Source organism: Lontra canadensis, unplaced genomic scaffold (genome assembly GCF_010015895.1).
Source record: "Lontra canadensis isolate GAN:19392208 unplaced genomic scaffold, GSC_riverotter_1.0 scaffold20, whole genome shotgun sequence".
Taxonomy (NCBI): Eukaryota; Metazoa; Chordata; class Mammalia; order Carnivora; family Mustelidae; genus Lontra; species Lontra canadensis.
Genome location: NW_022631014.1, coordinates 16,714,488 through 16,739,784, shown reverse-complemented (window position 1 = coordinate 16,739,784; position 25,297 = coordinate 16,714,488). Strand labels below are relative to the sequence as shown.

Sequence of the window (25,297 nt, the reverse complement as noted above, 5' to 3'; positions counted from 1 at the left end):
CTGGAGAGGTGGTCCAGGGCTCCTAGCCAGCAATCCCCAGCACAGCTAGCCCTGGCGACACCCTCCTGTCTGTTCATGTACCATGTTACCAAAGTGGGACAGTATGTCAACATCAGTTTGTATTGTGTGGTTTTTCTCCTTAATTACGAACACTTTCCTTCTGAAGGTTAATACAGGTATTGATGTGTCTCTCCCTTGTGAGAACTTCCTGTGTTTATTTGGGCAGCAGGTGACTGACTATTCATTTCCCTCCTGAGACCCAGGTGGCTTCTGTTCTCCACCTCAGAGGTCTGGGTGAGGAAGAAACTGGGGATGGGCAGGATCCTCGGAGTACTGATTTTCAACCTTGGCTTCATACTGGGTCACCAGGAGACCTTTAGAAAGTGCCAATGCCTTTGTCCACTCCAAGAGTCTGATTTAATGGGTCTGGGATAGATCTTGGAACTGGGGGCTTCAGAAACTTCCCAAGTGATTCTAAGGTGTGGCCAAAGCTGAGAACACCTGAGAACAGCCCCAGAACACCTGACCCACCTCATCCCATCCCTTTCCCCCACAGTCCAAGGAGACAAAGTTGGTTTGGAGCAAATCATTTTTCCCCTTGGTCAGCCCCTACTTAAATGATGTGGTGTGGATTAAGCTCATGAGAGACTTTGGGGTTCTCAGTGACCCATTGGAAAGGAGTCCTCAGAGAAGCCCAGCCCATTTCTGACTCTCCCTTTCCCCTTTTGTTCAGTATGGAGTCGTGCTCGATGCCGGGTCCTCCCGAACCACCATCTACGTATATCAGTGGCCAGCGGAGAAGGAGAATAATACTGGAGTGGTCAGTCAAACCTTCAAGTGTAGTGTCAAAGGTAAGGCCCAGAGTGTGTGCAGGAGGCCCATAAAGAAGCAAGGGAGAGTCCCAAGGGCCTTCGGAAGCCTGGAGGGATCCCAAGAAGCTGCCTGGAGGCAGAGAATGAGCCCGGGACTGGGCATCAGGAACATAAACAATCCTGCACTAGTGCGTCATCCATTCAGTGACCTCAGGCCACTCACTTCCCTTCCCTGGGCTTCAGTTTTCTCACGTCTGAAACATGGCAGTGCATGGTGTGAGATTTTACCCTGCCACACTCGCAAGAATGAAGGCTGGTGGAAGACACATGTCTCCAGGGTCAGAACCAAGGACGGCTTATTGCTCACAGTAATAGCATTTTCTTGAGCTGGTTCTCTAAACCTCACTTTGCACAAGATGATGTAAAGAGGGCCAGACAGTATTTGCTCACACAGTGAGTCGTATTACAGAAGACAAACCCTGAGATTAGGGAATCTGAAACATTTATAATACCTGCCTTTTAGTCTGGGGAAGAACACTGTCTCTATCTTCTGAGTCTGCTTATTATGCAAACATCCTTAAGAATATAATCCAGAACAAAGGCAGTCAAGGTCTCTGCTCATAAGATAAGCAGAAAGATGAGCAAGTCGTGGAACATTATATTCCAGTAGGGGAATTGTATTCTAATTGGCTGTGTATGTTGGGAGTGGTGTGGTGGAAAGAGATGGACAAGGATGGACAATACATTAACAGTTGGGTATGGTTCTATTCCAGTACAGCTTGATTTATGGACCCTGAAATTTTGAAGTTCATATGGTTCTCAAATGCCACAAAGTATTGTTTTAATTTTTCCTTGTTATTTAAAAATGTAAAAACTATCTTAGCTCACAGGCTGTATTAAAAAAAAAAAAAAAAAAAAAAAGATGATGAACCAGATTTGGCCTGTGAGATGCCAATCCCTGAAACAACATTCTCGGTATCTCCACAACATAGCCTGAATTTTGTATTCACTGCTCTCTTGTTTTTCTTTCTAGTTTTGTCCTTACGCATTTAGTTTTTCTTGTTCTTTTTTTAAAAATCATTTTTATTAACATATAATGTATTGTTTGCCCCAGGGGTACAGGTCTGTGAATCATCTGTCTTACACAATTCACAGCACTCACCATAGCACATACCCTCCCCAATGTCCATAACCCAACCAGTCTCTCCCTAGTTTTTCCTGTTCTTGAAAATGGAATCAAACATGTATTTATATAAATGGAATCAAACATTTATTCTTCTGTTATTTGCTTTGTTCACTAACATTGGGTGTTTAAGATTCATCTACATTGACAGGAGTAGCTGAAACTCATTCATTTTTCCCTGTGGGACATTTGTATATCCATGGTTATGGAAAGGATGGTTATAAATAAAGTTGAGTATATTTATATTTTACTTACTTATAAAATTACAAATTATAAATATATTTACATATTTTATATTTATTTTTCGTATACTTATGGCCGTTTCTATTTTTGTGAAGTGCCCGTTCATGTCTTTTGCTCGCTTTTCTTCTGAATGCTTGATTTTTTTTTTCTCATTGATTCATTGGAGTTGTTTATAAATATAGTAAATCTGAGTACTTTGTTGGTATTATTATGTTGTCCTCCTATCCCCTTACAGCTCATGATTCATCTTTCTAAGTCTCTTCATTGCGTCTTTTGATGAACAGTTCTTACTTTTTATGTAGGAATAGTTATCAGTCTTCTTTATGATTTGCTCTTTTGTATTCAAGGTATCTTTCTTAGCCTGAGGTCATAAAGATATTCTTCAATCAAAGTTTTATAATTTTGCCTTTTATAATTAAATCTTTAGTACTTATAACAAACCCCAGTTAGTGATTGTGTGTATGTGTGTACTTTTTTTTTTTAAAAGCCACCCTCTTATATCATGCTTAGTGAAATAAGTCAATTGGAGAAAGACAACTATCAAAAGATCTCCCTGATATGAGGAAGTGGAGATGCAACGTGGGGGTTTGGGGGGTAAGAAAAGAATAAATGAAACAAGATGGGATCGGGAGGGAGACAAACCATAAGTGACTCTTAATCTCACAAAATAAACTGAGGGTGGCCGGGGGTAGGGGGGTAGGGAGAGGGTGGTGGGGTTATGGACATTGGGGAGGGTATGTGCTATGGTGAGTGCTGTGAAGTGTGTAAACCTGGCAATTCACAGACCTGTACCCTTGGGGCTAATAATACATTATAGGTTTATGAAAAAAAAAAAAAAAAGCCACCCTCTTTAGAGCATCATGATCTCTAACTTGGTGTAGAGCTTCCTGACTAGTGCATCCTGAATCTGTTAACAGGCATACCTTTGGTGCATAGGACAAGAGGTTAGAGACTCTGGACTGGTCTCCCCAGGCCCAAACAGCTTCTTTCATTTATGTCAATGAGCTGCCCAAGTGGCATTGAAAAAGCTGGAGGGCAAAATTAGCCTTTCCTGTAGGGAGACTAACAGACTTCTTTGAATAATAGAGTGAGTTCTGATCATCTGCCCTTCCCTAGAGGGCAGCTAGGAGCTCACCTACCCTGGTACATAGGTGTCCAGGTTAGGTTGTCAAGAAGCTGATTTTGAGCTAGAGTTTAGGACGCAAGATAGTTATTAGAGATCCACACCTGTGGAAGAAAGGACGAAGAAGGAGGATTGGTCAGAAAGAGATCTCATACAGCCACAGGGGCATGACCAAGCTTCAGCTGATCAGAGTTATCCTGCATGGCCTGAATTAGCTAGACTGTGATACCCCTGTTGCCATCAATTATTGGATATTACCATTCTGGGAAGAGTAAGACATTGAACAAGGCAGCTCTCTGCAGCTGAGGCAAACCACGCAGGAGATGACAGCTGAGACACTAAGTCTTTATTGGAAAGGGCATCTGCTTGGCATCTCTCCGGGCTCCACACCACAGGGGACTTAGATGTCTTCTGAGTACTGTTTGCATTGTTATCCACAAGACACAGGTCTTGCTCAAAGCTCAGAGATTCCATCTCTGTTGTCCTAACTTCTGAGTCATTTCCTTACCTTCAGGCATGAAAGAAGGCAGCAGGATACTCATTTAGAAAGGTGAAACCAGCCACTTCAAGAAAAGAGGATAGTGTAGGATAATAATTAATACCTCACATCACCCCTCCTGTGTGAGCTCTGGGGAAGTTTCTAACCTCTCTGTGTCTTGACCTCTTCATCTATAAAATAAGCATAATGAATAGTAACACCATCCCATAGGATTCATTTGAAGAATCAGTGACATAATATACACAAAGCAGGTGGCAAATGCGTGGCATACAGTAAACACTCAATTAGGTGTTAGCTATTATTATTCAAGGGGCAGCATACTTTAGAGCTCCTGGTGGATATTCTTGCCAAGAAGTTATTCTGTCCCAGATCTTTCTTTAGACCCAGAGAACAATTCAGCCAAGTCAGTCCTGGTTAGGGGGAGATGTGACCTTCATGGAAGGACACAGGCAGTCTGTCAGGGGAGGGGGCCCTCGGCCACCCTGGATGTGATTTAGGGGAGGGCAGGGTCATGGAGCCCACACCACATCCAGAAATGGGTCTTCCCTTTGATTGCAGTAGCCTCAGGGATCCATATATATACTCCAGATGACCAGAAGACCACAAACTAAAGCTCAAAATACAGAGTTAAAGTTTGGCAAGTGTTGTCCCCTTGAAGACACGTGGCTTCTCCAGGGATAATTTGGGTTTCTGGTTTCCCAGTTGCAAATTTTCCAGGACTCCCCTGCCTTGGCCAGTCTGAGGGGGTAATGAATGCTTGCTTGCCCAGTAGTGTTTCCCAGATACCCAGGCTCTTGGAAATTTCTTTATTGATGGGGGTGGAGGGGCCTTGGTGAGTATCATCAGTCCTCAGTTATACTGTTTTCCTGAGTTCGCTGAGCGCTGCCTTGGGTGCCAGTCCCCAGGCTGGTGTCCAAAGCTCTGGCTGCATGTTGTAAAGCCATTCCCTGGAGGGCACTGGGCCTCTCCATACCCCTCATCTCTTTTATGGTGTGTGGTGCTCATGGCTGCTGCTGCCTCCTCCCACAAAACTTTCATGTGTTCCCTTCAAACCAGTGGTTAAAGATCTTTAAACTCCACTAGAGCTTAAGTGTAACCATCTCCTCCATTGAAATACCTTGAAGAGTTGTACTGGGGTCCAGACCACTATGGTGTTGAAAGCATCCTTTGCTTGGGTACCTATCTTCTGCTTCTGTCCCACCTCGAGTAAGTTTTAGTCATCTGTCAGCCTTCTTTCTCCAGATTGAAAGAGTGATTTCAACCCTCCCTTCTTGGGGTTGTAAATCCTAGGATCCTGTGAGACTATGACCCCAATTTTGTCTTTTCTTTAGGAAGCTTATAGGACCTTATGCAAATAGGTCTCGGGTGACATGCTCAGATACCCCAAGTTTTGACATTCCAGCAAGGCCCCCAACCAGTCCCTTTCCAGAGACTGCTCTGGTGGATCAGATTGGACTACATGATCCCCTTAGTATAGACGTGCACGCTGGTTTGAAAATCTCATTGACTGACTGATACATTTATTCATTTATTTAATAAATATGTATTGAGTATTAACTGTTTGCTGGCAACTGTTCTTGACACTGGGGATTCTAAATTGAAATATATGAAGTCACTACTATTGTGGAACTCACATTCGAATCAAGGAGATAGATCATAAAAGCATATATAACATGTCAGGGAGAAGTGCTGTGAGGAGAAATCAGGTGAGGTAGGTGGACAGAGAATGATCATGCTCTGTTTGGAGGGGATAGTTAAGCAGAGGCAAAAGTAAAAGGAGAGTGTGAGTCATACACATTTTGGAGGGAAGAATGTGCTGAGCAGGGGGCTTGGCGAACAGAAAGCTTGGGGAAGGAAGCTGCTCAGCATTTTCTAGGAAAGCCAAAGGGACCAGTGTGGCTGGAGCAGAATGAGTATGAGGAGGAAAAGTGAGTGGTGAGGCCAGAGCCATGGTCAAGGCCAGTTCAGAGAGGGCCTTGAGAGCAGTGAAAGGTTTGACTTGTACTCAGATGCATTTTCTTCAGAGTATCCTGGGAAGTCATTAGGAGATTCTGGTTAAGGAACTAACATGGATATGACTTATACTTTTAACAGAGCACTCTGGATGTGGAACATGTAGTCGGAAGCTGTGATCAGAAGCAGGGAAACCAGGGCTATTAGAACAGTGCACATAATGATGTCATAAACTTATGGCATTATGGTGGTCTTACTGAGACTGTGCTTGTCAGTGTTGGGCAACTTGGCTTCCCAGGGAACATTTAACAATGTCTAGGGACATTTTTGATTGTCACTACTGGGGTTGATGGTACTGCTGGCATCTAGTGATAGAGACCAAGGACACTGCTAAACATTGTGCGATGCACAGGATGGCCCCACAAAAAAGAATTATGCGGCCCCAAATGTCAGTGGTACTGAGATTGAGAAACTGATCTAGAACAGTTCTGGGCAAGGAGAGACTGAGTGCTCAGATTTGAGAGCTGTTTTGAAAATAGAGCCAACACGGTTTTATGAAAGATTCAATGTAAGACGTCTAAGTTGGTGAGCACCTGAGCACCATTTCTGATCTGAGCAACTGCGTGCATGATGGTACCACTTCCTGAGAGGCAAACACTGGAGGTGGGTCAGTTGGGGGCTTGGCAGGGATTAAATAATTTGGTTTTGGACAGATTAAGCTGGAGATGCCCATAAATCATCTAACTCCAGGAACAGCAAACGTTTTCTGTGAAGATCTAGATGATAAGTATTTGTTACCTGTTGGCCATATGGTCTCTGTTGTAACCATTCAGCTCTGTCACATTAGCGCAAAAGCAGCCACAGACAATGTGCAGACAAATGAGCATGTACATATATGTGTTTCAAGAAAATTTTATTCATGGATGCTGCACATAGGGTCCATAATGCCTAATGGGATATACCCTAAAGACAAAAAGAACTTAAAAAAAAAATCTTAAACTGTTTTCCATAACCATACAGTTGGTGGTAGTGCTGTATTTTCATACTAAAATCATTGTGCGTGGGTTGTGAAAGAAAGCAAGTGAGCTATTTAGTTGAAGTTGCTGGGAAGCAGGATTTTGAGCATAGGAGAAAGAAGGTCAAGATCAACCTAAGTAAAAACCTGTAGTTTTAAAGTAGAAGTACCAATAAGAATTCATGGTGCATTTTCTCTTGAAACAGTCTTTCCTAAGTCTGTCCTCTGAAAAGTCTTGCAAAGGCTTCCAAATTTCAGACACTAAATACCATACTCAAAAAAGAAGAAGCCAAGACTCCTTGGAGAAATGGCTAATTCCGGAGCTGGGGCAAGAAGTGTATAAGATCACACAACTAATATCAGAGAGCAAAGACTCAAAGTTTTCTGGGACCACATCTAAAGGACTCAGGGCTCATGTTGAAGAGAACTCCACTGGCCAACAATGGGACCATTAATAAGAATAACAGCAATGAATTGAAACACATCAAATATATCTTCAAATTCGTATGTTCCTAAAGATATACAACAAACAAATAAAATCCCTCACTGGATAAATTAGGAGGATAAGGGACATGCAATCCCTATTTCTTAAGCTGATGAAGGAGAAAGATTCAAGCACTTATCCTGCCTTCCCTGTACAAACTGTACCATAGGGTTACCAAATAGTTGACCAGAAAGAAGTTTTCCTCTTAGGAAAGCATTGAGGTAATAAGTGAAGCAAGAAAGATGGAAGTAAAACATCACCATTTCAAAAACCCTACTGGGCTAACGAGTCCAAGCAATGATCTCTGAAGCCTGCTCACAGCACAAAGAGAAGTAGCCAGATGTGCGTGCCTCAGACTGGAAGTGCACACTAATCCCTATAAATTACTGCTTCTGAAAAGTCCAAACCTGAATCTGATTGAGCCTCTGCATTTGATTACCAATTTATAGGAAAAGCCGGAACTCAACAGCATGTTACATGAACCACTGGGATGCAGTCAGCAAATTCTAGCCTGTGGGAAACTCCATAAGACAAATTAAATTGCAAGGAAAATTTTTTTTTAATCTCAAGGGAAAAATAAAAAGGGAGGATGGAACTCATGGATAAAAGAGACTTAAGAAACATACCAGCCAACTGCAATGGATGGAATTTATTTGGACTCTAATTCAAACAAACTCGTTGGGACAGAAAGAGAGAGGTAGGGGGAAGGTGGGGGGAGGAAAAATATGGAGAAAATGTGCACCTTCACTAGAATTTGGTTCTGTTAAAGGATTCTTTTTAATTTTTATAGGCATAATAATAGTGCAGTGGTTATAATTCTTTAAAAAAGAAATCTTGCATAACTCTACTTTCAGTTCTTTCTGCGACCATTCATTTCAGCTTCATGGAGATTTCTGACCTAACTGAGGAACTCCATCATGGGTCTGTCTGGGTTATATGTCTCTCTAGGTATGTTACTTCTTTGGGGGTAGGATGACATCTCGTTAAATTATATATAGGTATACAAAAATGTTTCCTAAGGACAAATCATGACAAGATTCCTTTATTCCCTCTATGTTTGAACACATGGTACATAGGTTTGAATTTTTGTTTCCTTTTTCCTATTCCACCTTGACTATGTCTCTAAACCTATTTGGTGCAAGTTCTGTCAAGAAATGAACTTCCCAGAGCTCCTGGCTGGCTCAGTCGGTGGAGTGTGTGACTCTTGATCTCAGGATTGTGGGTTCAGGCCCCACATTGCTGGTAGAGATTCCTTAAAAACAAAATCTTTCATAAACAAAACAAAATAAAAAACAAGTGAGCTTGCCAAAGGCAAGTAGTGCGAAAGGAGACTAGAGAAGCAAAAGGCCAATAAGATGGATTATTTCTGAACAACAGCAACAAAAAGAAATTTTGTCTGTTAGTGAAACATACGGAAGTGTTTAGAGAATGAAAGGATACCGTATCTGCAGTTTGCTCTGTGGGCAGAGAGAGATGAAACAAGAGTTGATCCTTGTGGAAGCTGGGAGATGGGTGCAGTGGGGTTCCTTATACTCTTCTCCTGACTTTTATTTATATTTGAAATTTTCATAATGAGACCTTTAGTTTTGTAGTTCCTCCCTTCCATATTTTGGGAGTTGAGTCATCAGTGTGACCACATGGGACTTAACATATCCACCTGTTTTCAACCCCCCGTACTCAAAGCCATTAATTTCCAAAGCTGATTTGTTTTCTATTCGGAAGTTGTACAGCTCTTGTTAGTTCCTGCGAATGCTAAGAAGTGCTGACTGCTTGCTCTTCAGGCTCTGGGATCTCCAGCTATGGGAAAAACCCCCAAGATGTCCCCAAAGCCTTTGAGGATTGCATGCAAAAAGTCAAGGGACAGATTCCAGCCCACCTCCATAGATCCACCTGCATTTACCTGGGGGCCACGGCTGGGATGCGCTTGCTGAGGTAAGGGCTGGTATGGCCTCAAGGAGCCCATCTGATCAAAATAGCCAAGAATGTGTTGAACCCTGCCAAGAATGTAACTCTATTTCTGGGAACAAATCTGAAAGAAAGAAGCCCATATTCTGCCATAAATGTAGGCTTCAAAAGCTGGGAAATTTTCAGGCTTTATTTTAATACCCAGAAAGAAATCATTCTAAAATGGATTCCCTCCCCGTTGGTGATTTACCTGATAACTCTGGAAGAAAGGAAGGTAATATGGAATCTCATGGGGTGTACCTCTAATTCTTTAGAAAAGTGAAAATTGTTTTTCATGCCTGGTCTTTTGATACCTGTGTGCAACCTGCTGCATTGAGTGCAGCCCATATTTATGTGGCTTCTAGCCATGTACACAATGCCACAGGAATCTGCTGGAAAACAGTGGAATTTCTGTACTTCACCCCAGTCAAAGTCTTTGGCGCTATTAGGAAACAAAGAGCTCATTTCACTCAACTAAGAAGATCCTTCTAAATTTGCAATGATAACTTTCAGCCCAGTTGCACTGTCTTTGAGAGCCCATTCTCTTTTTTTCCCTTCTTCCATTTTTATATTTCCTTGACCTTGAAATAAAAGAAAAACTGTTTTTAAAACATCAAACTTAAATCTACCGAGGGTAGAGTCCGCTCCAAACTTTGAAAATAAGGCTTTAGCCCCCAAAGATGACACTCCTCCTGCCTCAAAGCCACTTTGTCTACGGTGCCAGTAACATAAAATTATATGTGTGGGCATGAGGAAGATACACAGGAACAAACAAACAGAACCACTTCAACATGATCATTAAAAGAAATCAGGGAGCACCCTCAGTTGGATTGGGCCTTTTCCTTGTGGTTTGTCTCTCCTTGTTTCTATTCCTGATGTCCTGGTTGACCAAGCAAAACGTGGGAGAACATTGGATTTCTTTGCTCCCTCTTGGAATCTGCAGTGTGTTTCAAAATGATTGTGTTTACCTGAAATAGAAATGATATAGAAATTCCTTCCTTCTGCCTTTTCTTTCTTATGCAGACAAACCACCCAACTTTTTCTTAATTGCTTTTTCTCTCAGTCGTCCCAGTGAGGAATAATTAAAAGACTTTGTGATTTATAGCCCATGACAAAAACCATGGACTAGGAAGTGCACCACTTGGGAACACAGTGAACGTCCCATTTTAATAAATTAAATATTATCTCCTTGTAAAACTTTCTGATGGTGATCCATTCCTTCTAAGGAGCTGGCTGACATTTTAATTGCTAGAAAAATCAAATATAGAAAAAGAAATAACGAGAATCCTCTGGGATGGAAGCTGATAAAACTAGGAAAACTCTCGAATTATTTTCTGAGTAGTGATAATTTGCTCCGGAATTAGCATGACCCTCTGGTTGTGACGTGGTTCTTTCTTCTTGAGCCAAGAGCGAACTGGTATCCCTGACTTTCTTAACCCACTGATGAAAGGGAAAATAATCTCCCAAGTGAATCTTCTTCCATAAGGTAAAATGGCAGCAAATGAATGTTATAATGTTATATCATTAGGTGACATAGGAATGCTGTGTTGCCACTCTCCTGTGGATTAGCACACTGATGGATTTCAATCCTGACAGCCATGATGGCCATCACACCCATCATGATGAAGCCCTCCCCAGGAGCAAAGCAGGGACTGCTGGAAACTCAGTGCTCTTCCTTCCCCCCTCCTCCTCAGATTCCCCTTCCTTCTGGACTGCTGAGGGCTCCTTTATGTGGTGCCCCCAGGAGATTATTATGCCACCCCTATGGCTTCACCAGTCCCCTTTCCTGTGCTGATCTGAGACAGAGCAATGGTGGTTAAGCAGAAGGCTCTTTTGGTTAACTGGTCGTTAGAGAATGGGATGGGCACCGGTGAGGGAGGAGAGGACGAGGGGTATTTTTACTTGATGCTATTTTTCTGATTGGCAGTTTGACAGGTAACAAGTGTATCTGCCTTCACGGTTTCCTAGGAGCCTTCAGCTTGCAAAAGGGTTGCCATTTTTGCACACATCTGGAAAATCGTCCCTGCCAGCAGACGGGTGGGGAGGTTTACCTTTTCACCTGAGTGAGATGACTTTAAGACTGTCTTGTCCAGGCACTCAGCCTTTTGTGTTCTGTGCCTTGCATAGGTTACAAAATGAAACAGCAGCTAATGAAGTCCTTGCAAGCATCCAAAACTACTTCAAGTCCCAGCCCTTTGATTTTAGGGGTGCTCAAATCATTTCTGGGCAAGAGGAAGGGATATATGGATGGATTACAGCCAACTATTTAATGGGAAATTTCCTGGAGGTGTGTGAAAACAAATGCATGGTTTTTAATCTTGCTCTTTATCTTGTCCCCTGTGGGTGGTCATTTAAAGCAGAGGTGCATGCTGACAGGGGCATCTGTCCTGTGTCAACCCTATCACATAATGCATTAAGGAAACACCTATGAGACAATAGCTAAGAAAATACACATTTGGCTGGGGCAGAAACATTGCATCATAAGCAGGACCAAAGCACACAGGAGAGGGAATATCATCACTTCACTAGCTAATAAGAAATTGGAGGTGGGAAGGATTTAAATCTAAAGCCTATGGGTCTTTTGAAAGGTAACTGGAGAATGACCCTTCTCAAAGCTTCACAGCCCTCTGAAATTTCTGGAGATCTCAGGCTTCCCAAGTCACCCTGTGTCCCCAGGTCCCTTATACTGCAGTCCCCACATGCCCTGCCCCTGTTCAAAGGAAAGCCAACTCCAAGAGATAATCACCATGTTACAGAGGGCGTAAACCATATCCAGCCCAAGGCCTCTTTTGTTCCCCTTCAAATATACTCAAATTTTAATTAATTGCCAACAAGTAATATTTGGAAATTTCATATAAAAATCCACATTTCTAGCTTGTCCTGACCCCCACACACCCCCAAAAGTTGGAAGCACTGGTTACAATGGACTCACATTCCGCATGACAACAACTAGAACAGAGTGTAGCTCATGTAGTCCCCAATTTGCCACAGTCCCCACCATTTCTCGATTATCTACACCTAATCTTCACTCAGCTATGTTGCCTGCCCAGCCTCTGAAAGCATTTGAGTTCACCACCCTTGAAATAAAGGAGAGATTTGGACCCCGAATATTCCCCATGTCATGCTTCTTAGCAATAAGAGATGGGTCTTGGGTGGAGAGCCTTGGGCAGAAAAAGATGGTGCCTCTCGACTTTTCTCTTGCTTCTTTTTCCCACTGTGCAGAAGAACCTGTGGCATATGTGGGTGCATCCAAATGGAGTGGAGACCACAGGTGCCCTGGATTTAGGTGGCGCCTCCACCCAGATATCCTTTGCGGCTGGAGAGAATGTAGGGCTGAACACCAGCCACATCATGAAAGTGTCGCTGTACGGCTATGTGTACACGCTCTACACGCATAGCTTCCAGTGCTATGGCCGGAATGAGGCTGAGAAGAGGTTTCTGGCAATACTCCATCAGGTACCTGAGCCGGGGCGGGGAGGTGGGGGGTCTTGAGGGGAGGGGGCCTTGGCTTCTGGGACCTGTCCCTTCCACTCCAGTTAGAATGTGGATAGAAACGAGAGCATGTTCCAGTTTACTCGTGGGGGTCCAAGCTCTCTCTCTCTCTCTGTTGTATTGACCACTTCCAGTGAACTTGAGTCTGAGGTCTGGGGGAATTCCAGGGCACCAGATGTTTTGTAAATGACTCAAGACCTGGGATCCCTTTAAGGACACAAACTGTTTTAAACCAATAGCTAAATAAGCCTGGGAATTTTGCAACTCCCCTGAGTGCAGAACAAATAATAAAAGTGGTCCCAAGAGAAATACTTGCTGACAGGGGAGAGGACCAAGCCTTCCTGGGGCTCAGCCTCCTTTTAGATGGGCCTATATTAGGCAGGTTTGATGCCCTTTATATGGTGGGATTTTGAGTAACAGAATTCCATCACATTGGTCAGTAGCTCACATGGTAAGTGTTCTACGTCCCAGATGGCTAGTTCAGCCATCAGCTGGAAAGCTGCCACTAAGGTAAACTCAGTGTTAGTGTGGTGTGTGTCAGCAAGCACAAGCTCCATGGATGAGACCCAAGACCCCAAACTCCAGTGATCAGGGGACATCCATCTCAGACATGCATGGCTAAGAAAGGAAAATGAAAGATGAAGGAAAGGGACTTTGACCACCTAGAGGGGCAAGAGAACAACCAGAGGCCACAGATCCTGGCGTTCGGTGGGACCCAGGGGCAGGGGATAAGGGCTGGATCAGCCTGTGAACATAGTGGACACAGCACCATAGGTTAAGCCCCACCCCTCCCACCTACTTTGGCAATTAAGGAAGGAAGCAGTGTTCTCCCAGCCACTAACCTGCGGGGGGAAATGGTCTGGCTCGCCAAAGTGCCATCAGCAAAACTGACATCTTCAGACTCCTGCATTTACCAAGTTTTCATGCAGGGCTGTGTGTGAGAATTCACCCTCCAGATCTGGCCTGCTCCCCAGAGCTTCTCTTTGAACCTCCCAGGAAAGGTTGGAGCCTCAGTATACATGCATGTGGTGGGCGTTGTTGGGAGAGACTGAGCACTGCCTGGGGATGACAGAGTGGGGGACCCTGCAGGCGGCACTTGGGGCTCAACAGACCCAATGCCCACCGCAGAATCACACCACCTCCACTTGACCAAACCAAACCCCACAGGGAGCCCCATCAAGCCTCCCTAGAAAGGTCTCCATAACCACCATTCCTCTTGCTTGCTCACTAACGTATGTCAGCCAACATGCTTCTTTCCAGGGCAGAAGTTCTGGAAACGACTCTCTTCTCCATCTCCTTTTATTTCTAGCAATGCTTAATGCCCCTCCCTCCAGCTCTAGTCCTGACAAGGATGGAGGGCAGGGTCTTCTCTGAACTTGAAACAGGAGAAAGGGAGCAGGTAAAATCATCCTTTTCCCAAGTGAAGGTCAGAGAAGCTCACCTCCTAAATTTGGCCGGCCCTGAGGAATGTTTGTGTGTGTGGTTTTTATTTTTATAATGATTATTAAAGAGCAATTATCCAAGAATCTATAATACAGAAGTGAATACTACACCTGACTGAGGTCTCACTTGGGTTTGAGAACGTAGGTGTGAGCCCCGGCCTGGGCACAGAGGCGGGAGACCCCAGCCTCTACTGTGGCCAGTCAGCTCACAGGGACAGGGGCAGCTCTCCAGCTTGCCTGGTAATCTCTGGATGCCTGAGAGGGTGGTTCTGCCCTCAAAGCCTTCTGACTCAGGTGAGGGGAAGGATCCGGGTGTGCTGAGGATCGCCCACAATTGCATGCCCAGACTTGCCTGACCCATACTTTCATGTGCCAAGTATGTGTTTCCAGGCCCCGACTTAGAAGGTTCACAAAGATGACTGCATCATGAACGTTACTGGCTGAGTAAATCCTGCCAGTCTGGGTCTGGTTTCCTTATCTGTCGCAGTGTGGCGAGAACGAATATAACCCTTGCAAATTATCTTTCTATGAACAAGCCTCCAGTTGGCCCAGCGCTGGAGTCTCGGACAGCCTGTTGGACGCTAGGGACATGCATTAACTATCCTGCCTCCCCTCTTTAAGGAAGTTCTCTCTTTTGTTTGTTTGTTTTTTTTTATTAAAGATTTTACTTATTTATTTGACAGAGAGAGAGATCACAAGTAGGCAGAGCAGCAGGCAGAGAGAGAGGAGGAAGCAGGCTCCCTGCTGAGCAGAGAGCCCAATGTAGGGCTTGATCCCAGGACCCTGAGATCATGACCAGAGCTGAAGGCAGAGGCTTAACCCACTGAGCCACTCAGGCGCCCCTCTTTTGTTTTTAAAGTAAGACACGTTGAATGAAAAAATTTAGAAAAAGCAAACACAAAAAATACAAATAATAAAACAAAAAACCCTAGAATTAACCACCTTAAACATACTATTGCATTTTCTTCCAGTTCCTTTTTCATGCACGAATATGTCTATTTACAAATTTGGCTTCATATGGTATATATAGTTTTATATCCAGCTTTTCCTTTTACCTGAGTATTTCTTTTATCTAAATATACCATAAGCAGTTTTCTATGTTGTTCAATATCCTTTGAAATTATTATTTTTATAGATCCATAATATTCCAAGTACTATTATTTAAAAAGAAAAATTGTATTGGTCCTTTTGTTATAAAAGAAAGCACATTTTTATTGTAAAAATGTCAAACTATGCAAAAAACGTATTAAAGTAAAAATGAAAGAATCTCTTTCCAACCCTATTCACTAAATGTCTTCACTGTTCACAGATTGATAACGTCGTGCTCTTGACTTTCCAGATTGATAGCTAACTTATTTTCTTTACCCTTTAGTATTTCACAGTTCGTCAACCATGCCTATCCTGATGGACACCGGGCTATGTCCTGTTTCGCTGCAGCAGTAATAGGCCAGTAAAGCTTCTTGTGCATATAACCTTATGAACTGGTGATTTTGCTTCCGTAGGATAGAATCGAAGGATAGGTATATTTTTTATATAATTGGACAAATAAGCAATCTTCCAACAAAATTTAAAAACCACCTTGGGCGTCTGGGTGGGTCATGGTCTCAGGGTCCTGGGATCGAGGCCCGCATCGGGCTCTCTGCTCAGCACCCTCCAACCCCTGCCTACCTCTCTGCCTACTTGTGACCTCTCTTTCTGTCAAATAATAAATAAAATCTTAAAAAAAAAAAAAAAACACCCAGACTCCCACCAACAAAGTTGTAATGACTTTTTGCGACCTGACAATTTCAGGGGTTCTGAGACATCCCACTAATAAGTCCTTGGATAAGGAAGATCTGTCTCTAGATTTCTATTCTGTTCATCCATTTCTCCATTCTTGAGCCAATTATTCTAGTTGCAGTGGTTTGTTTTTCTGGTCTCAGACATTTATTCTGAACTTCAAAATCATTTTAAGCAGTAACAGGAAATTTTTTTCATTGAAATTATGATGGTAGTTGCATTGACTGAAAGTGAATATGGTAAAAAATTAGCTAATCGATGATATTATGAATCCCCATATAGAATTATAAAATATCCTTCCAATTATTTATCCTTGGTTTGTATCCTCCAATAAAACATAGTTTTCATTATTGGTCCTGTACCTTCCTTTTAAATTAGTTTCCTGGTATGTTCTTTTAAAGTTTCCATCACTATTGAGGATAGTTCCTATCACTATTTTTCCACTTTTGATGGGATTTATTCTAAGACCAAGTTATGCTGCGGTTTTCCAGTGGACTTTTTTGCCCTCAATCCTAATGGTTAACCCTTTAGTACCAGTGCCATGCAAACACTAAGTTCAGGGAGATTTGTTGAATGTTGAGGGCCTGAGCAACTTGGACCATTGGCAAATTATATTTAAAGAACGACATCACAATCATTCAAACTCCAGAAAGAGTATAGAAATAATCTTCAGGGTTGCCTGGGTGGCTTAGTCAGTTAGGCATCTGCCTTCGGCTCAGGCCATGACCCTAGGGTCCTGGAATCAGAGCCCCACATCTGGTTCCACACTCAGCAGGGAGTATACTTCTCTCTTGGCTCCTCCCCCTCCTCATGCTCACCCACATGCACACTCTCTCTCTTTCTCTCAAATAAATAAATAAAATCTTAAAAAAAAAAAAAGAAATAATCTTCACTGAGCTTCTTCTATGTTCCAAGCCAGAAATAATTGATATTATCTTGCTTCTTCTCCAGGTGAAGCCAGAAGCAATTTATTTTATATTAACTATTTAACAAGTATGTCAGATTTGGAGGGGGAAATTAAATAACCAGTTGACTGATTTCTACCCCCCTTAAACCAATATTTCAGCCATAGGGTGACCCTGGTGTGACATGTTATAGTAGACATAGCAATTTTTGAAAATCATGGATTTTTTTCATACCACTGAAGCAGAAAGAAGCCTCTTTGCTGCCTCCACAGAGTCAGTCATATTAAAATATCCTAGAGGATAGTCATTAGAGTTACATTGGATGAGTGTTGGACTTCTATAGGCTTATGGGTAGAGTCCTGTCACTGGCCTTTGTTAAATGATTCATTACTTCGTTCTGTATCTCAATTTCCTCCATCAATAAATTGAAAGACTTAGAATAAGTATTGTCCGAGTCAAGACTTTACAGCAGGAGATGCTTAGTGGCTTTGAAATTGGACAGAGTTCAAATCCAGTTCCCTGGAAAAGGGAGTCCATAAATAGAACCAAACACGCTTTGGGATTTAGCATAAGATAAGAATATTTTTCACCAGTACATAAAATATTGGATAGTCATTTGAAAGAAATAAAGTCAGGTCCCCTACTATAATCTTTACACCAAATAGATTACAAATGGATCAAAGATTTATATGTAACAAGGATATTTGTTGCAGCCTTGTTTATAATGGCAGAATGATTGGAAACCATCTAAATATTCATATTCATATTTCTTATCTAAGGAATCTCCTCTGTAGTTTATTGGTACAGTGGAATGCTATGCAGCCTCTAAAAGAAGAGGCCATTTTATATGTACAACGGGAAAGATGAGAAAGACATATATATATATTTTTAAAGATTTTATTTATTTATTTATTTAGAGAAAGAGAGTGTAAGCACAAGCAGGCAAAGCGGCAGGCAGAGGCAGAGAGAGAAGCAGGCTCCTTGCTGAGCAAGGATCCCGATGTGGAACTCGACCCCAGGACCCTGGGGATCATGACCTGAGCTAAAAGCAGTGGCTTAACTGACTGAGACACCCAGGCATCCTGAGAAAGGTATATTTTTAAGTAAGAAAAACAAGGGGCATAACTGTGGATAGAGTAGTACCATTTATTGTTTTTAGAAAAAGGAAGAGGGAGAAGAAAAGATATTTGCATATGCAGACAAGAAGTATCTCTGGCAGGAAATCACAAAAATTGGCAATCATGGTTACTTCTAGCGAAGGGATCTGGTAGCTAGAAGTAGTTCGGAGGGAACCTTAATTTTCATAATATACCTATTGGTAACCTTTTGGATTATTTTTTAGGTGGATAGGTGATATTCTATTAAAAATGATCAATTAATCTAGGGGACACCTAGGTGGCTCAGTTAGTTGAGCAACTGCCTTCAGCTCAGGTCACGATCCTGGAGCTCCAGGATCAAGTCCCACATCAGGTTCCCCGATGAGCGGGGAGTCTGCTTCACCTCTGATCCACCCCCCCAATTCTCTCGCTCTCAAATAAATAAATAAAATAAAATCTTTTTTTTAAATGATCAATTAGTATAAACATGTCTTGTTTTCCCATCCAAATGGATTTCATAAAACCTGCTTCCCAGGACTGTCTTAAGGGGTGGGTCAGATAATGTGAATGAACCTGGCATCGTGCTCAGTGCAGGTTCACCCACCCCCACTAGAGTTGCCTTCAAGTGCACACTGACACAAAATGGCATGTTTTCCATCCATGTCTCTCTCGGCATGGGAAGGTAGCAATTGTAAGGATTTGCAAGAGGGAAACACTTTGGCCCTCCACAGAAGAGTGGTTTCTGACACCTCCCTCTTGTACCCACAGAATTCTCCCACCAAAACCAGTATCATCAACCCCTGTTACCCTCGGAATTATGTCACCACCCTCACTGGGGGCTACATATTTGACAGCCTGTGCACAGCAGACCTGAGACCTGTAAATTACGACCCTGATGACGTCATCACTTTTGAAGGAACCGGGGACCCATCACTGTGTAGGGAAAAGGTGGCTTTCCTGTTTGACTTCAAAGCTTGCCATGACCAAGAAGACTGTTCCTTTGATGGGGTTTATCAACCAAAAGTTAAAGGGGCATTCGTGGTAAGAGCAAAAATCATCAAAAGTTTCCCTTTCTCCCCCATTGAAGATTTAGCTTTCCCCTTTCTGTTTCTCTCCTGTTGCCCTGTTTGCCCACTTTCTTATTCCCCACCCCAAAAGCTCCATAATGTATCCCGTTCTGAGAACTGACTTCCTTCTCCGCAACCCCCTTCCAGGCTTTTGCAGGATTCTACTACACAGCAAGTGCTTTCAATCTTTCAGGGAGCTTTTCCCTGAATGCCTTCAACTCAAGCACCTGGGATTTCTGCTCAGAGAGCTGGAGTCAGGTCAGTATTTAAAAGGAAAGGGGCAACATCCCCCGTACAACACAGTGAGCGGAGCCAAGTGTATTTCATTTGTGTGTGGGTGTGTGTATGTTCCAAGTTTGGACTTTATGCTGTTGTGCTTCCACCACATCCACAAAATAGGGTAATAAGGGAACCTGCCTCGTTACCCGCATTGTGGATAAATGTTCTGACCACAGGCACGATGGTTACAACAGTATGTGGTGTACCCCGTACTGCAGAGGGGTATTTTTGTTATGATGTGATACAATTGGATTGTTTTATGGTGATGGTATTATGAAATTCTACAGGATGAGATTCTTTAAAATGTGTTCTGAAACATGCGTTGTCAAACATGCCTGCCTCATCTGTTTGGAACCTCCTCCTCAGCTCCCGCTGCTGCTCCCCAGGTTTGATGAGGTGTATGCCCGCTCCTACTGCTTCTCAGCCCACTATATCTACCACTTGCTTGTGAATGGATACAGATTCACTGAAGAGACCTGGCCCCAAATACATTTTAAAAAAGAAGTAAGTCAAGGCACAGGTTGTTTTCTCCTCTTCCTCTCTAAAAGTTTGTATATAGGTGGAGAAGAAATGTAGACGTTCAGAGGGTATTGGTGATTTCAGTTTGCTGGGGGGAAGCTGGAGAGACTGGGATCCCTTGTGAGCGTTCCCAAAGGGATGGTGGAGAATCCAGAGGAGGTGTCCCTGGGGGACCCTTCCACATGGGGGAGGGATCAGAGGCCAAGAGCTCATACACCCTGAGCTCCTCGAGCACAGGACCTGTCTCATTACCTTCAGCACAGGGGTGAGAACCTAGAAGGTGTTTACTGAATGTTTGTTGAGTGTATGAATAAATATTTTAAGGATCAGACTTATCATCAGGAAAAGAAACTTTAAATAGGGCAGTGATTCTTTAAGAGGCTGGTAACTAACTGCTGTTTATTTTACACAGATGTCAGGGTAGCAGAGAGTATGAGGGATTTACAACAGCGTGAAGTAAGGAATGTGTCTGAGGTCACTGGATTTACGGTCAAGTGTCCAGGATGGCCTGAAGCTGGAATCCCCAGGTGTCAGCCGGTGGCTCTTTGGCCAGTCACCCTCCAGGCTTTGTTTTCAGGAAGGACTCAGCCTTGCTGATATGAACCCAACCTAAGTTCCCCAGGTTCAGGGAGAATTTTCTCATCTCAGAAATCGCTGATATAAAGCCTGGGGTCCGTCTGTTTGATATTAGCTTTAGCAATAATTAAATTAAACCAATCAATAGCCAGCATTAGGCCTGTGACTGTCTACTTTTACATAAATAAAATTGAGTCATCTACAAAAAGCTAAGGCTGTCTGGAGACATACAAGGACTCTTGGTGGCATGGACTCTCTAAGCTTTGCCTCTTAATGAATCTAATTAGTGGGAAAGTACATTATGCGAACAGAAGTGATGTTCCCTTGGATACCAGTTTGGATGGATACAGAATTCCAGCTTTCAAATCCTTTTCCTTTATTCATAAAGAAATTTATATACAGCCAAATTGGTATTCAAACATGAAGGCATAAAAAGACTTAGAAGATTTGCCACACAGGTATGCCAAAAATATTTTTGGAGGAAAAAAATCAAATAAGAAGAGGAATAAATCCCGGAAATGTTATAAAAATATAGGCAAGTAGAATAAATGATGTGGTGGCTTAAAATGTGTATTTTAAAAAAGGAAAAAGAAAACTTAGACTAAAGAAAAGTAAAAGATTCCATCCATAACTACCCAAAATTCAAATATATCTGATATCCAGTGTGAAGGGAGCAGGTTAAGGGGTCATAAGAGGGGCCTAAAATGCTCCCCTTGTAAAGGCAGACTTTATTATATAACATTTTTAAGGCAAGAAAGGAAAAAATAAAGAAAAAGGAAAGTAGCACTAATTAAAAGTTTTAAACTAAGATATTAGAAAGAAGTAGTCCAAATATATCCATAATCACAATAATCATAATTGGACTAAACCTCCCGGTTAGAAGACAGATATTGTCAGATTGGATTTTTAAAAATCAAGCATATTGTTGTTTGTAAGAGAAACCCTTATGTGTTAAGGGTAAGGACATGGAAAGTTTGAAAATTTAAAAAAAATAAATTAGGAACACCTGGGTGGCTCGGTCAGTTAAGTGTCTGCCTTCGGCTCAGGTCATGATCTCAGGGTCTTGGGACTGAGCCCCACATAGGGATCCCTGCTCAGCGGGGACCCTGCTTCTCCCTCTCCCACTCTGCTTGTGTTCTCTTGCTGTCTGTCAAATAAATAAATAAAATCTTTTTTAAGATTTTTATTTATTTTTTATTTATTTGACAGATCACAAGTAGGCAGAGAGTCAAGCAGAGAGAGAGGAAGGGAAGCAGGCTCCCCGTGGAGCAGAGAGCCCAATGTGGGGCCTGATCCCAGGATCCTGGGCTCATGACCTGAGCCGAAGGCAGAGGCTTTAACCCACTGAGCCACCCAGGAGCCCCATAAATAAAATCTTTAAAAAAAACTTTATATATATATATACATATATGCATATATGTGTGTGTATATATATATATATATATATATGTATGTGTGTGTGTGTATATATATATATATATATATATATATATATATATAATTTAAAAATTAGCTACCGGGAATACACTACCCAAAAGAAAACGGTATAGCTAATATTTAAAAATTTCACTAGAGCTATTTAATATTGACCAAATAGTCTTTAAAATAAGGAGGATCATACAAGATACAGAGGAGTACAACATAATGATAGAGAGTTCCTTCTGAAGATTAAAAATTTGAAACTTTTTTGTATCTAATAAAACAGCCTCAAAACAAGGAAGCAAAAACTGATGGAATTTACATAAGAAATTGACAAAGTCTGTTTCTTATTTAGACTGACCCCTGTGCTTAGAAACTGGTCCTGGGTTCAGTAAACTGCTCTTTACCCTCTTTCTTTAGCCACAGACACTTTCGTACTGGACAGTAGAAAAACTCCCACTGTTATTAACTGTGCTATCATCCCACTTGGCTGTTCTGAGGTTGTGAGGTTGACGAGGTTGTGAGGACTCTGATGGTTTTTCCACAGTGCTGAGTGTAGGGCCTCAGTAACCTGGATTCTAGCCCAGTCTCTGCAGGGTCTGAACTTGGACAAGTCTTTGACCTTAGGCTACAGTTTCTGGTGGGTGTTTCATGAGGATGACAGTGGTGTATGTGTGTTATTCCTGCCTGGGGCCCTACCCTGAGAACCATCTTTCTACCATACAGGTGGCGAACAGCAGCATAGCCTGGTCTCTGGGCTACATGCTCAGCCTGACCAACCAGATCCCAGCCGAAAGCCCCCTGATCCGCCTGCCCATGGACCCGTCTGCCTTTTTGGGCATCCTTGCCTTCTTCACAGCGGTGGCCTTACTGTGTCTGGCATTTCTGGTGTACCTGTATGCTTTGTCCAAGAAGCAGAGGCGCTCCCAGCATGCCTTCAACCACACAGTGGATTCTGAGTGAGCTTTGTGAAGCAGCTTCCAGAGCCTGAGGGCTGCCCAGAACCAGCCTGGGCAGCACCAGACAATGCAAGCAAAATTTCCACCTTCAGGAAATGCACCTAAAGTCAAATACCTAGGTCCTGTGCCTCTCCAAGTCTGATTTATGCCAAAGCACCTCTTGGGGAGTCCCCCAACCGTTCTGGGTACGTTGCTTCACCAAAGACCCTACCACCCACTTGCTGACCTGTTGGGGAACTGAGAAGAGACCTGCCTTCAAGGTCAGGCTCTTTATTCCAAGTGCCCTCGAGGAACAGTGAGTTGAGACTATGACAGTTTGATGTTGAAGCATTGACCTCAGGGCTCAGTTTGCATTTTTCCTTCCTCAGAAATGCCGTATGCCTCCTGGCAAGTTTGGAAGCTGGCAGGCGGCCATTAAACATTTAACACAGTTAGATATGTTGCATTATGGCTTCCTCCCATTGATTCTTAACTCAAGACTTGGCAATCCCATAAGCATTGAGCTCCCTCAGACTAGTAGAATAGAATATGCGGGGGAGAAGTTTTCTTTACCCCCATGACAGTGGCCATGGCCAGGCTCTATCTTACAGGCAGAACCTGAAGGACAGAGACACACAGAAAATCTCCCCGGAAACTGCAGACCATTTCCAGAGTGGAATTCACACTCAGGGCCCTGGTCAGTAGATTGCAGCCTGTGTGTACATCTTAATTCTCACCTGCCCTTCACATGGCTGGGTCCTCTTATAAAACTCCTAGTGAGGCTATCATGTATTAGGTCTTTTTGCCTTTGCTAAGCTTTTGCTTAGGGCTATTTCTTCGCTGACAGAGTGGTGTGTATGTTTTGCCCACTGTCCCCACAAGTGTACTTGATGCCGTCCTGAGATAGCCTTGCTTACCACATTCCTATGTATGATGAGAAAGAACTCCAGCAAGTCCAATGGCGACAAACTAAAAATCAACATTATTTGAGATTGTTTTTAGTTAGCCGAATATGGAATAAAAGACTCTTATTTTGTTTTGACTTGAAATGTGTGTTTGTTACCTTGCAAACAGTACCTTTTCTCCTAAGGACCCAAGGTGGTATTTATGAGAGTAAGTTCTTAAAATGAGGAAAAATTTCTTAGGAAATGTTTCCTAGTGAACTAAGAAAATTACGCATTAATCACCTTTATTCCAGAGAAGTAAAAGTACTTCACTTTGATAAAACTTTGGCTCCTTGAGATAATTGATTCAAACATTTCTGTATTTTATCTGACGTTCAAAACTTCTGTGAGGCTACAACCTGCCATTCAGATCTTGATTCCCAGCCAGAATGGCTGCTTCCTTCCCAAAATGCACCTTTGCTCACACAATTCTCCCTACCCTGCCTGTGGGACATCCTCCCAAACATCCAAGTAATGCATATTTCTCAAGGCTGAATTTAGCTCTGCTTCTTCCACAAAGCCTTCCTTACACACACACACACACACACACACACACACACACAATGATCTACTGGACCACCTTTTAAAAACTAGTGAGGAATAGGGGTGCCTGGGTGTCTCAGTCATTAAGCGCCTGCCTTTAGCTCAGGTCATGATTCCAGGGTCCTGGGATTGAGCCCTGCATCAGGCTCCCTGCTCCATAGAAAGGCTGCTTCTCCCTCTCCCACTACCCCCTGCTGTGTTCCCTCTCTCACTCTCTCTTTCTGTGTCAAATAAATAAATAAAATCTTTTTCAAAAAAACTCATTAAGAATAAATAAATACATACATAGATACTAGTTAGGTAAACTCTTATTTATCTTGTGTGTACATATGGCTTATTTCTAAAATAGATAGTAGGCTACTTAAGGACAAATCCCTTTTGAATTCCATTCATCTTCATTCATTCAACAAAATTCTAAGAAATACCTACTATGGGCCTAACACCTTGCCAGATGTGATCTTGGATTTGGGTAAGTAAATGTGATATATTCAACACATTTGTTGATTAATGTTATCTCCATAAAGGACAGAAGGGTGGACAATAAAGTATGGAGAAATCAGATAAAAATAGCGTCCAAATCACTAAGAGTTTGCATGAAAAACAGATATGTCTGTGCAGGGAAGAGGGCCAAGATTCCATGAGGGCAAGTCAGTCAGTGTTTCTAGCTGATTCAGGAACTTGGAATGAGCTGATGAAGTATTTTGGGTTTTCTAACATATATCAAAGAATTCTTACCAAATAGATCATTGTGAAATCTGCAGGTAAAGTAACATATCTAGTAAGACTATGGTAAGCAGAAGTCTAACATGGTCCCCATCACCTTGCCCCCTAGTGTTACTGGAGAGATTACTTCGTTACATGGCAAAAGGGATTTGCTGGTGTAATCACCAATCAGCTGACCTTAAAATGGAGAGATTATCCAAATAGGCTTTTTCTCCTCACATGAACTCTTTAGAGGCAGAGGATTTGCTCCAGAAGTCAGAGAGATTCAAAGCATGAGAAGGATTATTTTTCAAAGATTTTACTTATTTATTTATTTAT

At 42.5% G+C, this 25,297-nt stretch overlaps 1 protein-coding gene across 3 annotated transcripts in view; it reads left to right on the top strand.

Moving 5' to 3' along the window:
• The window catches only part of ENTPD3 (ectonucleoside triphosphate diphosphohydrolase 3), a 33,584-nt gene extending 9,800 nt beyond the window's left edge, over positions 1-23,784 (top strand). For all 3 annotated transcript variants that reach the window (XM_032861126.1, XM_032861127.1, XM_032861128.1), the window contains exons 4-11: positions 734-851; positions 9,094-9,244; positions 11,384-11,543; positions 12,479-12,712; positions 18,740-19,012; positions 19,186-19,296; positions 19,684-19,821; positions 22,558-23,784. In XM_032861126.1, the coding sequence (XP_032717017.1) occupies positions 734-851; positions 9,094-9,244; positions 11,384-11,543; positions 12,479-12,712; positions 18,740-19,012; positions 19,186-19,296; positions 19,684-19,821; positions 22,558-22,794 (1,422 nt within the window). In that variant the 3' untranslated portion in view covers positions 22,795-23,784. The remainder of the gene's footprint in view (positions 1-733; positions 852-9,093; positions 9,245-11,383; positions 11,544-12,478; positions 12,713-18,739; positions 19,013-19,185; positions 19,297-19,683; positions 19,822-22,557) is intronic.
• Positions 23,785-25,297: the final 1,513 nt, after the last annotated feature.